Raw genomic sequence first — 15478 nt, forward strand, 5'->3', positions numbered from 1 at the left:
CTTTACGTAGTTTATATATGTGTATACAGTTCTTTATATAGTACTATGCATATGTATATTCTTTATATTGGTTATGTATATATTCTTAGAAAGTTTATGTTCTTTATCTCTTTTTATGCTTTGAATCTTTTTCTCTCCTTTCCTTTTCAGCCATCTAATATTGCAGTCACCAAAAACTGTGAGCGTTGCGATTGCATCATAGAGGGTCACTCGATCTGTAAGCCAATACAATGTCCGGATTGTTTACCTGTAAGTTACAGAAATTAAATTTTAGATTGTAATTCTCGATTTTTATTTCTACATGGACATTTAATTAGAAACCAAGGACTTTCTTTTACATTTAAGAATGATCTAGATATACATCAAAAGAGAATTCATAAACTTGAAATTTTTTTAATATTTTTTGTACATTTTTATTGAGGCATGTGATTCCTGATATTCATAAAAATTATACCGATGTATAAAAATTTCGAAATAGCTTAAATAACGCTACACTTAATACGCGACTATTAAAAGCTTTATGAAAATAAATTTATGCATAGGTGAAGCTGTTAAATTGGAAATTTACCACTGTTTCTGTTAGTGCTGAGAATATGAAAAACAAAAAGAACGCGTGAAATGTTCAAATCCGCGCCATAACTGGTATATATTTATATCTGTATTCTAATTATAAATAGACTAGTAAATTAGTGAGCATTTAGATAGTATTAAATATGTCTTATAAAGCCATCATTTAGTTCAGGGATTCCCAAACATTCTCTTAAAACAACCCCCCTTTCAAAGAATAATTTTTTCTTCCTCCACTCCCTTATATTTTTCTCTATAATATACACAACATACAATTTAATCATAATATAAATAATTGCACCGAAATAACTTAAATAATAGCTAGAGTAAGAATATGAACTAAAGTTTTAAAAGTATTTGCTTTGTTATATTTATGCTTAAGTATTATTATTTTTTTTTTAATTTTGCAAATAGGAACGAGTTATGAGAACATAATCACATATTCTAACTGCATAAAATATCGATTTTAATTTATTTTATGGCATTCGCTTGAGGTATTGATGTAGTTTTTTTTTTTTTTTTTTGCATAAAATTGCTTAATTAATTTTTAAATCACCTCGCTCAAAAATGTTCAACCTGTTTGTTGTTACATGCAGTAAATTATTGTTACATGCGTACGGATTCGTAACGAAATGGGTGAGCAGAGAACCGACGATAGCTGGATAATATTTATTTTACCAAAAGAAATACTTCACAGCTCTGGAACATTTAACAAAAATTAAATTAATTCGTAAGAAAAACTTGTGCAACTCCTTTCAGAAGTTGCGTTTCAAACTGCTAAGAACGTTGAACACAGCGCATTACAAAGCGGATCAAAAAAGGCGAAGCTCCCACGGACATCTGTCAATACTCCGAACTCACGCTGAGCTAAACAAGTGAGAAATTGATACTCTCCTCGGCCTAATATACTTTTCCCGGTCACCAAGAATTCTCTAGTACCTTTCACTTCTCGAAATTACTGGAAGGTATATGAGGGCCGGATATGGTCACAGCAAAATACAGAAATCAATTACAGTTATACAGAGACCGGATCTAAATCTCGCCAAATAGCCGCCAAGTCTGGCGACTTTTGTCTCACCAAATTTGGGTATAAAAATTAGTCACCAAAACTATCGCTAGCTTGGGGGCGATATCTCTCCAATTTAGCGAGATAGCCATTTACTTCGATTTTAAGTAGACTTGTCCCTGTAATCATATGTTTCGGTCAGAGCTTCGTCTCTTTCAAGCATTTCGTATTACGTTATACAAAAAGTACTGCCATTTCACATATAATTTCCCTAAAATTAGTTACATCGATATAAAATTCGTAACATTAACTTGTTAGAGCCTTCTTTTACTAGATAAGAAGAAGGAAAAGTCAAAAATATTGCTTTGGTAACAACTCATATTGGGATATTTCTCTCAGGTGACTTTAAATTTGATCAATTCTTCTTGCATCATAATATCAGGACCAGACATATCTCAGTTCAGTGGTTCTGTGAGCCGTGCATTTCACATTTTCAATGTCTTGGAAGCGAACATTAAAATCTTCCTTTAAATTTTACAAGTGCTTTGTATATAACAAAATATCTTCTGAGGAAATACAATCCTTTTCAATAACGGAATCTTTGGCATTTGCTCACGCTGATAATCGTGTAATAACATGCGATCTTTGACATATGATCTTATCGATTCCATACGGAACCAAGCCTTTCTAAAGAGAATAGCGGAAGTTTCATGATTTCTGTTTTTATATATATATATATATATATATATATATAACCATATTTATACGCATTTCTTTTCACAAATTTTGCACATCAGCACTTTGGCATGTAAATAATATAATGTATCTCTATATAAAGAAATCACAACCCAGGTTTATTGCAGCATCTTGCCTGCTTAGCATTTTAAATGTTCTAAATTATCCTTTAATATTGTACTCCAGTGTTATAAGGAAGCAAGGAACAGACTAGATTGGAGTTTTAATTATAACAAGAAACCATGCATTATTTAAAATTTCCCAGCGATTCAAGTTTAAAAAAAATCCGAACTAATAAATTAATAACTACGGTTCAGCTCTGTCTTCAGAGACATCATAATTTATATTAATGGGTCATTTTAAGATACGGCATATATATTTTTAATTCGAGTGGATTGGGAACATGAAAAAGAAATATTTTGAAAGAGTACTTAAAAATCTTGTTTCAGGGTCAGATAAGCCAGATGGATGAACACTGCAACTGCGAATGCGTTGGCTGCGAGGAAGGAAAAGTCTTGTGCCCTAGCAATGGGTACTGCATCCGTGAGGAACAGTGGTGTGACGGCATAGCAGACTGTCCGGATGATGAGATTAATTGTCCAACAAGTAAGGAACTGCGTTTTGTTATTTTGTAAGGATCGCTGTCTCTTTTGCCTGAAGCTAAAACACAGATTTTTTTTAACCTAAAATTTTCTTCCCATAGTTTTAAAAATTAGGCGTGGTAGTTATGCTAAAGAGATTTAGAAATTCAGTCATCGTATTTTGATATTATTTACTTTAACATAAAAGTGATAAAATTAATATAAATTTTCCCAAATGCAGAAGCAAGCTGATAGTAGCAAATGTAAAAACAGTAAAAACATTACTTGAGAATTAATTATCTTACGGTTATTTGGCGTTACTAACAAAAAAGAGCTCCTTTGAAATCTCTATGGGTTTCCTTTTCAAACTTTCGTTTTTTTTTTTTTTTTTTTTTTTTTGTTTGTTTTTTGTTTTTTTTTTCTTCTATTAATAAAACTTGCATTTCTGTGCTAAAGGATTCTATACTGGTCGTGAGTTCTTTGACGATCTACTCTATAGTACCCCTAACATTTGCATATGCACCTGTCCTCAAAAGTCCTTCGCCAGCCTTTATTTTCCCAGTTGTTAGTCGTCGTTACACTTCCAATTACAAAAATATTATAAACGACGCAAATATTCATGTTGTGGCATTTTTGAATTTAAAGAAATCAATTTTGTAAAAGTTAATCTCTTTAACTTTTTTATACTTTTTTCCGGTCCCTATACTTATTAGTATTTAGGAAATGTTTTTATTCTAATTGTTTTATGTGTTATGGTGTTTTAATTATTTTTTTAATGGCACCAAAAATTGTTATGGTTTAAAATTTAAGGTAACGTAGGTACCTAAAAGGTTTCCTACTCAGTTGACAAAACACTTAAAATTTTCTAACAACAGTAATATACTAATATCAATAAGACCTGTACATTTGCGTTGTGTTTTCGGATTAACCCTGAAATCAATTTGAGAAAGAGACTAGTGAAAATCATGAGCACACACAAAAAAAATAAATAAACATTGACTGATCTAGAAAAGTGAGCCTATTTATTAAATTCTTCAAGAATTACTTAATCCATTAATTTGAAAGCAATTTATATTCAATCAGAACTGTAACGTATTGATGATTACACAATGCATAATTAACTTAGTAAGCAAATTATATTCAAGCTGAACTGTAAAATATTGCTTTCTACAAATGCATACCCCTACAGAGTAATATTACTTTTATCTTAGACTCAATAATATCAAACTATTATTTCTATTACATTCAGGTAAACATAATCAGATAAAACTTTGGATCAATTAACAATACCCTCCCCGGGGAGAAAAAAAAAGAATAATTAACAAGTTACACTTTCCAAAAAAAAAAAAAAAAGAAGCATTTCACACAGAATAATCAATACCAATGTAATTCTGGTTATTGCACATAGTAACTTTCTATTTTCAAAAAGAATGATTTAACCGGGTAAAATGTTAATTAAAAAATCAGGCTATTACATCCTACAAGCAATTTAGTCCCTAAGAGGAGCAAAGAAGCTCAAATAATGACACCTTTACCAATCAATCCTCACCATGAAAGAAATTCACAAGTTCAATTAAATAATTTAATAAAGAATATATTTCCTTAACCAATCTAACTAAGTTACATTCACTGTTTCAATTAAATAATTTAAATAAGGATATATTTCCTTAGCCAATCTAATAATTTACTTTATGGACAAACAAAATGATTTCATTAGAGTTTTAATTTACTCAACTACAATATTTTAATTCAACTAATTAAGTTATTTCAATCACCATTAACTGCAGAATTTTTTAACATCAGACTAACAAATAAAAGAAAACAAAAAGACATCTGAGAAATCACAGGCGGCAAGTGAATAGGAGGAGGAGAAAACCCTAAAAGAATTATCATTGATGCCAAGGAGGACGGCTGCCAAGCGTGGTGGAAAGGGAGAAGAGTTCATATGGAGATGAATTTTCAATGGAGCCGAGAAGTTTCTAGTTGATTTAGGATGCACTATAGAGGTTCCAAGTTCTTATGATAGTTGATTTACAATCCAATATTGAAGTTGGTAGTCGTTCAGCAAAGAGAAGAATTCTGAAGTTACATCAGTAAATCGGTTAATAGAATCGACGAATCCATCCTCACAGGTCGTAGACGCCACGAGGAGTAGACTCAAGCCAAGTGATGCATTCTGTTGTAGCGACCCCGGAGCTAGCAGTGAAGGAATTTCTTGCATAGCGGAAAATAATTCTTAAAGGCGTGGAAGAAACATCGAGACAGATGAAGACTCTATTCGTGGAGGAGAAACTGAAATTTTCTTCTTAACGGCACAAATACCAGGCATCACCTTTCGTAGCATTTTTCTATATTATTTATCTTTTGAGTAACTTAAATATTCAAACACAAAAAAAAACTGATGAGACTATAATTTGGTCGAGGACATGATGCATAAAACTAAGTCCCTCATTCAAAACTCAAGGGCAAGAAGCCCGTAGATCCAAAGGTGGAAAAATGCATCTTCCGAAAAAAATTCATCTGCCAGCGAGTACAGAGTCTGATGGTAAGTCAAAAGTGCAAAAAAGTGCTCTTGTCCCTCAAAACATCCCGTTAAAAGGGAGGACGCCGGACTGCCAAGTTGGCACAACCCACTCTTCGCCAAAAGTTAAAATAGTTGCAACAACAGCATACCCACATGTTATCAAACTCGCCAAATCCACTACTTTGAAACCTCAACGGAAATTCTATGTCGCCAAACCCTCGCCAAATAAGCACCACCTGTGACAGGGGAAAATTAGGAATTTCAACAACCCTGCAAGGGGTCCCAACGAAAAAACGCTGAAACTCGCAAAAAGTGACTTTTCAACCGGAAAGAGGTTCCTTTCTAATTTTCATCCCCCTTTAACTAAATCACAAGCAAACGAAGAAAAATTTACCAATTAAAGCTCATAACTGAAATGCAATTAAAGTTAGAAAAACGAAAGTTATGCCAAATTAAAGAGCTAATTTTTCTGCAACTAATGATATTAAATACTAAGAAATCAAATTAATTTTTGACATGAAAAACTGAGTTTATTACGTGAAAAAAATCACCTATCCATTGTTTGCGTGTACAAGATTGACGACGCAGTTCGCGTAAACTCGGAAAGCCAAAATAGATTACACCAGAATTAATAGGCCAAAAAAAATATAACCAAACTTGTGTAGCTCAAATTTTGAATAATTACAAATTAAAATTTTTTAATTTTTATGAATCAATTAAATTAAATTCGCTACACAACATATGTCTAAGAGGTTATTAGTAGTTATTTACTTGTGGTTTTTATCATAACCAATATGTGAAATAATTTAATAATAACCTCAATCTTTTATTTTAAATTCATATGTAATTGCACATAATCTTTTCATTTTAGCTATGCCACCGACAACAACCACTACTGTTGCTATAACGACGAAACTGCCCAAAACATGTACGACAGATTCCCCATCAGGTATGTATTACATGTTTCATGCAGTCCGATTAAATCCAACAGATAGCCTTAGAGATAAGTGTCTTCTGTTTGCATGATAAATAGATCGATGTGCTGTTCACTTTAAATCATTTCAATGTGCAACCGTATGCCTCTAGTCTTGAAATAAATGAATCTAATTATTAAGCATATTGTAGTACAGTGGTGGTGAACCTTTTCGGGGATGCGTGCCCAAAATGGAATGGCCGCGTGCCATTCCGTTTAAGATATTAAATTAGAATTATTCATAAGTTACCTCCAAATGCTTACATCTGAAAACTGGAATCTATTTAACAAAGTAATAAAACTCACCAGCAGTCTGCAATAAATTTGAATTCGTTTAGCAAACATTAGCGGCTTCAACTTTGGCGTATTCTTTGCCATGTAACAAGTAATACGATTATCCAAAACAATTGAAACTTCTTAAATTCGGTCAATAAGTATGTATATCATTTCTATGGCGATATATGAAAATCTTATATCTAGGCTTAGGCCCTATGCCAGTGGTATTTTTTATGCGATAAGAAAGTAAGTGAAACATTCAAAAACAGACTAAAACACTTATTTAAATTACATAGTATCACTTTATTGTGATTATTGATTAAGAAAGTAATACTTAAGGCGTGTGCCAGCTGATGAGGCTCTGCGTGCCGACTGTGGCACACGTGCCATAGGTTCGCTATCACTGCTGTAGTACCTCGGATGATAAACGCAGTTCTTTCCTGAACAGCATCTGTAATATTAACTGTTTACTATGCGATGCGCTTTTCCTATAGGTTACTATGAAGGAAAAGTTTTAAAGTTATATGCATGCAGTTTCACAATTTTTCACTGTAGTTTAATATGAGTCTGGAAGATGGAATAGTCCGCAGTTTTTGCTCTTCGTGCACGTCTGCCTTTGATTTTTGGGAGATCCTGGTTTCAAGAAGTTATCTTAAAATCATCAGAATGGTGCTGAAATTGTTGAACATTATATGGCATTCTGTTCATCTTAGTTTGACTTTATGTCTTTTTGGCTGCGACTGCGACGATTCCTTTCCGCACTTTTTCAGAAGATTTTTGATAGTTTCTATTGCCACCGACCGCTTGTATTCTTCTCCTCACCAGCTAACTGTATATTTTGAAAGCCCCCATGCCACACGTTTATTCACAAAGCCTATACAGGCCGTTTCTGCTACTGTTTGCTCCGATTGGCTAAAACAGGAAACGTAGGGTTACAGAATCTTGTGCTTGGAGACTTTTGCTTCATCGCCTTTACTATTTGTATATGAGCATTGTGCACCAAAAAGTGTGCAGGAGCCGTCGCAGAAACCGCAGCCGAGCGGTAACGAGCATTGAAGCAATTTTCGGGCTTCTAGATCGCCGGTTCTATCCTCGCTGGTGACTTTTATTAACTCTGCCCTGCACGGATTTATTTTTATCCTAACTTTACTGAATGATTTTGTCATTATTTGTCTTTTCGCCGTCGGGTGCAGTGTTAAAAATTTAATACCTTTATTTTCTCTATTTATATATGAATGCTAATTTTTCTTATTTTTATTTACCTGTTTGTACTTTTTGTAGTAGGTACCAGTAGCAAGATTACAATCCAAGATCCCGAAAAGCTTTTCAATAGAAATAGCACATAATGGAATAAAATATAATTTTAGTTATACTTACTTATAATTTGGGTAAAAAGAATAGGTAACTGATGCCTTTAATGTTTACTGAATGTTTTCATTTGGTTAAGTTTTTAATATTCCTTTATTTGTATAAATTAATGTTATATGGGAAATTTACACAACAGACTCCTTCTAACAGAAATTACTAAATAGTACATATACTATTTCCATGTAAACACTTTTTCTTGCAAAACAATTATCGTACTTTTAATAGTTTAAACTCAAATACAGATAAACTATTAATAAGATCAGTAGGTTATTTAAAATATATTCCACACAATTCCCCTTAGCTTGCATTCATAAAACAAAAAATTATCGAGTGAAATAAATTATGTTCTCCTCGCTGTACTGAAAGCTCATAAGGTTTGTTTGGCGTTAATTACTACGCCTACAGGGCGATAATTCGCCGTTTCAAATATGACTGTGACTGCCAAGAAGATGTTTCATCCAATGAGAGCAGACCGTAGTAGAAATGGTCTGTAGGCTTTGTGAATGTGCATGCCTCACAGATACTGCTGATTTACAAAAGTTCATGCCTTCTCTGCTATTCGAACCCGGGCAAACTAGTACGGCCGTCAACGTTACTAATCACTATACTCTCTGGGCTACTTTGCAAGAGTTAATAATGCGATGCAAGTTGCAATTCATAACAGCAGCTTTAGGTCGTAAGTTCAATGCTAGCATGAGAAAGTCGTTTCGGAAGCTTTAGTGTTGTTCAAGTGCTTAGACAGTAAGGTTCTATCGTAGCTGTCATTATTGCCAGTAAGCCTTATTCAACTTTTCGTTCAAATTTATCTATGCAAATCTGCTCGTATTATGATCGTCTGTTATCAGCAATACTACAGTCGAATTTTAATAATCTGTTCTGATCATCTTTTATGTGTGATTCGTGGCATGGTAGAGATAAATCCATTTTGAAAGAAATTCTAAGATATTTTCCATGTTTTTATGCCTTAATTATTATTGATTGCAATAATAGTTACGTTTGTAACTTTACTTAAAATATCTAATATGTTGCTAAACTCTTTCCCTTAGACACGGATACTTGTGAAATGATTGCGAATGTGTTTGAAACGTTTGATGGCACAACGTACGAGTATGAAATTTGTGATCACGTGCTCATGAAAGATTTGTCTTCAAATTCATATTCTGTGACAGGTAAGTATTCTTAACCTGATTTTTGTTATTTGTTATTAAAACTTGTTGCTCCACTATTGCACACCTTAATTCAACAAATCAGTGGGAAACTCGTGAATGTTCTCAAATTGAACTCGCCGGTGTAAAATACAAAATCATATAACAAGATGTAAAACACCCCTACAAAAGCAAGCTAACAAAAGTCGCCTCGCCAGTTTGCATTAACTGTACCACAGTACACAATTAGTAAAATTTAAGACCTCATCATATTGTTTGTAAAAACACCTTTTCAAATTAACAGCTTTAAATTGTAAATTTAACAGAGGTAATAGATCTCAGATTTTAATTTAAAAGGAGACATGTTTATTTTTCAGTTGAATTATTTTTAGGGTGTGTGTAATATTAACAAGTAGGCTTACTAAATTACAATGTTGTAAGATTCTAGCTAAAGTTACTTTTGCTGCTAGATCTTTACTTGAACTGTGAAACTAAGTTCAACTGTATCATTGACAAAACATATGAAGGGTGAAAAGATACTTTTATTCAACTCAAGAAAGGATTTAGAGTCGGCACCGTAGTACTTACAAAAGTAAACTATACGTTTGACTGTAAGTTAGAAACATAAAACTAAGTGAAATAATCAGTCGACGCTGCTCAGCGAATATTAACACGAGCTGGCTCTTAGCCCTACCACTGATGTACACAAATCGGTACTTAACTGCATAGCGTTAAAATAGCAAGCTTAAATATCAGCGAAAAATGTGGTCGAAAGTCACAACACGCTCTGTCTGAAGTAACTCAGACATCTACTTAAATTGTATTTTACTACCCTACTTTGTATAACGCGCGAAACTGAAATATCATTCTGGCAAGAAAGCTTGAGTTGAAAGCAACAGCGGTAGGAAAGGTTGCTTCAAAGTAAAATTAATTTTTAAGTAAATTAAATAAATACGTATAAATGTAAACAGAAAAAGGTCGGTCCCTTTGCAAAAGATGCTAGAAATGACCACACTGTTCTTCAGTACGCAAATCCATACGACGATAAACTATTTTTCTATGTCACTTTAAATGCAGATTGGGATAGCATGCTTGGATGTTTATGTTAGTGTCTGGTAGTTACTTCTAAGTTCTTCTACTGAGCAATCCTGTGTTCTTTTGTGGGAGTCATGGCGCATTGACTGTTCTTTCTTTCCATCTCTGTTCCTATTATTTAATATTCTGTCTTACAAAGGGTAAGAGCTCTTCAACGGAAATAATTTCATCAACATTTATTTCAAGCAGAAATACTCAAAAATATTTTCCGTTATTAAAGTAGTGCCACGAGAATTCAAGGACTTTTGAATCGTACTGTAAATCAAGCAAACATAAAAACGATGCCTATAATTAATTAACAGTCCAAGTTTGAAAGGAATGACATGTGACTTATGCAGTCTCTCTCATGTTATCTTAAGCAATCACTTCTGCCAGATATGTGGAGTCATAATAGTTAATTTCTTAATAAGACTGCTGATATTTTGAGATAATTTTCTTTGTTCTAAAACTTATAAATGTGTTTTAATATCTTTTACATATTGAATATCAACGAGATTTTTTTAATGAGCACTGTGTCTTCCTATTTTTATCTTGCTAAATATCCATGTAACACTTCAAGTATTACTTTTCCATGTATTTTCATGTCTGACGTTTACGCTTAACGCACTACACTATAGAGTTATGCGATGAAGTAGCAATAAAGATTAGGTATGATACCTCATAATAAAACAATGTTTATAATTCGTGACTGTAGTGAGATTTGATTTACTCACAAGTTAAATGGGTATAGCCTATAGTAACATCGGACTTTAAGTGTGTTAACGGGGACGTTTTTTTACTTCCCGCCAACCTATATACATAGGTAAGGAGAGGAATGCTTTCGGTTTAAAAATTTCACAGTGAGTTTTCAGTGAATAAGCCCGTATTATGGTCCCTGCAACACGTTTTGACAGTTTTTACACTGATTTTACAAAGATATACAATGTTTTTTACAATGATTTGTTTGTGTGCCTGGGTATATATGCTTGACGATTTTTTTCGTCCACGATAACACTTATACGAAATATCCAAAAACTTCTGTTTCCTATATTTTAACTTTTTGCATTCATATAAAAAGTTGATTAGATTTTTAGGTAAAACCGAAGAAGGGGAAGTGGTACTTTACTTAAAGCCCATAAGAGTTTTTAAAACAGTATTGATGCAAGATCGGTTGTCAAACCTTTCACTATTGAGCGTTGAAGCTAAGATGGCTGAGAAAATTGACGTCCAATTATTGATAAATAATTTTGCGGAAATGAAGGTTAGGAGACGCAAATTTTAAAAGAAGGATTTTTTTCTTTATGAAGAATTTTGGCCACCAATGTTATCATTACACTTATTGAGGGAGGAAAAAATTAGAAAAGAAGAGCAGTACAGACTGAGGAAAATGAAAAGGAAACAGTATAAAACTTTATCATTCTTTTAGCATTTTTTATAAAAATCATGTGTTCAAGTAGTTTAGTGTTACCAAAAGGTTTTATAAAAAGACAGAAAAAAACTTTACCATACATATTTTCTACAAAACTAATGGTTTTCTTTATGAAGTTTAGGATAAATATGTTTTATATTTAACAAATGCATCATTTACATTATTTATTACTTGTAAATTATTGCATAAATCATGTTCGAAAGGTAGGGTACGAACTGCGCCAAATTTGATATCACTATACATTAATGTAATAGCCTTCCTGTACGTTTATCAATTATCTTGTCTGTCAGTTTACAATATAACTAATTATTTATAAGTTTGCTAACTTAAGCGAAAAAACTTAGATAGGCGATAGGCGCAGATTTTATATAAAAATTTAAAACATTAGTATGTAAAACTTCTTGGATTTTATATAAAAATCTCCGCAAATCTAGGCTTTCTTCCTTTTTTTAATGCTATACGTCGACATGTTCCTTTTTCTATATAGACTTATTCATTTATTATCAGTATGCATCTCAGTGAAAGGAGAGAAAAATCTGTCTCTCGCACTCACACAAAAAGTCTTAAGTAGCTGAATTAAAATCATCTGACGTCAAATACCCAGACTAAAGCAAATTTTCATTTTACCAGTTGGTCAAGGGAAATTATTTTCCTTTTTATTCCTTCTTCATGTTACGTGCCTTTCAACTGGTTCCCTAAGAACGTGCTTTTATTTTTTAACAATTACTCCAGATGTGATAAAAATCATCATGAAAACATTGGCTCCTAAAATCCTTGATTTTTTTTTTTTTTTTAAGCACATTAAATTTATTGGGAAAGGGGCCCAAGAGTTCTAGTTACGCCACTGCATATGGCTAGCTCTATGTAAGCATTTCAGCTTGGCTACATCTGCCTCTGCGCGTGGAACACGTCTTGTTCTCAGCACTTCCAACGGTCGTCTGCCGCTCTGCAAGCTGCGCTAAGCTGTGATGTCGTCACGCCTTGCTGGGTAGAAATAGAAGTAGAGGGAGTCGAAGAATGTGCTCCCACATAACATACCCAAGTAAAAAATCGGAATGCTTCGAATGTTGCAAAAGTTAGATTTTTAATGGTAAAGAAAATCGGCCGAGTCAAAGGACATCTCCAAAATCATTAAATTGCTCCGTGTTAACTATAAACAAAGTGATTAATGCTGATCATAAAATAATGGATCATAAAAAGTAGAAAAACATAATGAGCATCGTCTTTTTCCACGGCACATCAGCGAACGCAGAAGGCTGTGCAAAATTCTTTATGAGAAACATTTATCCAGACAAAAATAGAAACATATTGTCATAATAGGCGAATCTTGGGTGTACTTAAATGAATGCATTTAAGTACACCCAAGATTCGACTTAGATCCATTTATTATCATCAAAGTGGAGGAAAAAATCTTAAAACATGGTTCAAGGAATCTAAAGAAAGTTTTTCGAAGGAATTAATGATTGCTGCTGGTTTTTCATATAAAAGCAAATTAAAAATAAAGAGTGGAGAAAAATGTGTTACTATCAGCTCCAGCTATTACCCAAGACATATTTTATATAAAATTTTCAAATATAAAATACCTTCTCTTTACACACAGCGTTATCAATCAGTAGAACTGCATCAAGACAAAGCAAGCAGGGACACGTCAATATCTATCGTTAATTTCCTGGAAGAAATGGAACGGGAAATGGATATCAAAGCCATACCCTTCACTCGTATCCCTATTCTCCTGAGCTATCGTCAATGTAGTGTTTTTGCGCTTTCTGACTTTTAAGGAGGGTTGCCCGGGCCTCGACCTACAACCTCCTTACACTTTCGAAAGCTGTTCGAGAGCAATGGGGTAAAATACCTCTTCCGGTACTACAAAAGGCTTTATTGTCTTAGAAATTACGGTGTATAAATAAGAAAGGTTATGAAACAGAACATTTAAAAGATAAAAATTTTAGGTAAAATATTTCTGTAACTGCAATGAAAGTCGTTTAAAATGTGTCTGCATTTGAGATTTTTATACTAATGGGAACAGCATATTAGATTTTGGTTCATATGGATGAATCAGAAGTGGTACTTTACTTTGAAGTTTTGAGCAGACTTTCATTGAAAATATACTACGAGATAATCCCAAACTTCTAAAATTTGATTTTTAATATTAGTATGTGATTAAGAACAATATATTACATTTAGAAGTACGAAATGTATTCTTGGAATAATGCTAACGAGAATAAGTACAATACAAGACGAGTTCTGGTTATGAAGCAATTATAAATGTATTAGCCTTAATTCTCAATGCGTTCGTTTCACTTTTATGTCGATCACATTTCAGACAAAAGGTTGCTGCCACTAAATATTATCTCTATGCATTATTTTTAAAGAAATACTATATCGAGTATAAAAATAAATGCATCGCAACATTTAACGTTTTATCAGGAATTCTAAAGGTATGATGCTATTAACAATTTTGTGATTTGTGATTGTTAAATCAATTGTTTTAAGAATCCGCTGTATGACCAAAGGATATTCTACTATAGATGGAAAATTTTCAAATCGAAACGTGAAGACAAATTTGTAAGCAAATTAGATTTTATTTACAAGCGATCAACCGAAAGTGATAGTTTATTTAAAGCTCGTTGCTATTACGCCTATTCCATACACTTTCATAAATAAAAATTTGTCTTATGAAAAATATTGAATTATGTTGTTTTAAATAATAATAGCTAAATAAGGAATATCTTGGTAACCTTTGACTCTTAAATTTCGTATTGGTTCAATGACTCTTTTAGAATTTAATGAAAATATAAACTGTTTTCTCCGACAAAAATTTACTGTATTAAAAATAATGTAATTTATTTATTTTCAACAGAACGTAGCTAAATAGGCTATAAGAGTAGCCTTGGAATTTAATGTCTATATGGAACGTTTTATTTATTTAAAATGCTTTATTGATAACTTTTATTAATTACAACGCTGCATTAATTGGTTTAACAATAAGGATTCGTTTTCATAGACGAAACTGTTAAACTACAATTATCTCTTGAACTGGTTTTCAAACCATTTTGAGCTTATGACTTCAGCGGTCTTCTGTCTTAGACTGGGACGCATTGCGATAAAAATGCTCTAAAATAAAAATAATAAAAATCGAAAAACCCTCATCTGTTGAAAAATGTTTATTCAGTTCCTGGAAAATTCTAAAATGATACCGTCTAATAGAAAAAGGACAAAACTTCTAAACAGCAGAGCAATGCCATATGTATTTTACAGCGTTGTATTGTTGATCTAAATTCATCGAATTTAGAACTTGGCGTAATTCTTTTGTTTTCGTTCCCAGTTCACAAGACGTGTTTACCTGAAAATGCTAATTCCTGTATACGATATCTCATCATAGAAGTGGATGGCTTAAACTTTAAAATAGGCCCTAGTATTGAAGATATCACCATTCAAGATACCGTTGTTCCTACGAGCAACCTGTGGCTGGTATCTCAACGGTTCAAGGATAATTTTGATCTCAAAAAGAAAGGCAATACTCTGATTTTCCGATCGAAAAAGTATAATTTCGATGTCATTTGGGACAACCTTCATGATGCCGCAATACAGGTCAGTATTTTGCAAATTCATTACACTATAATTTATTATAATGTAAAATTGTAGATGCTGTTTTATAATTAGGCTTAACTAATATGAATAGCGCAGAACAAGCATCCTGATGCACCAATTGTGTTCATATAGTTTATTCGAACGCAAAACAAGGGGATGACAGTAAATAGCGCGTAATGGGGGAGGAACGTCCTGCTAATTAATAAGAA

The 15478-nt window shown here is 32.8% G+C and overlaps 1 protein-coding gene across 2 annotated transcripts in view; it reads left to right on the forward strand.

Annotated features, from left to right (window-relative positions):
* The window catches only part of LOC118192014 (hemocytin-like), a 342722-nt gene that overhangs the window by 254909 nt on the left and 72335 nt on the right, over positions 1-15478 (forward strand). For both annotated transcript variants that reach the window (XM_085819309.1, XM_085819312.1), the window contains exons 55-59: positions 151-249; positions 2758-2914; positions 6285-6362; positions 9077-9199; positions 15004-15269. In XM_085819309.1, coding sequence (XP_085675435.1) covers positions 151-249; positions 2758-2914; positions 6285-6362; positions 9077-9199; positions 15004-15269 — 723 coding nt within the window. The remainder of the gene's footprint in view (positions 1-150; positions 250-2757; positions 2915-6284; positions 6363-9076; positions 9200-15003; positions 15270-15478) is intronic.

Source organism: Stegodyphus dumicola, chromosome 1 (assembly GCF_044657685.1).
Source record: "Stegodyphus dumicola isolate Sdum_Otavi_A_Nest chromosome 1, ASM4465768v1".
In the NCBI taxonomy this organism is placed as follows: domain Eukaryota; kingdom Metazoa; phylum Arthropoda; class Arachnida; order Araneae; family Eresidae; genus Stegodyphus; species Stegodyphus dumicola.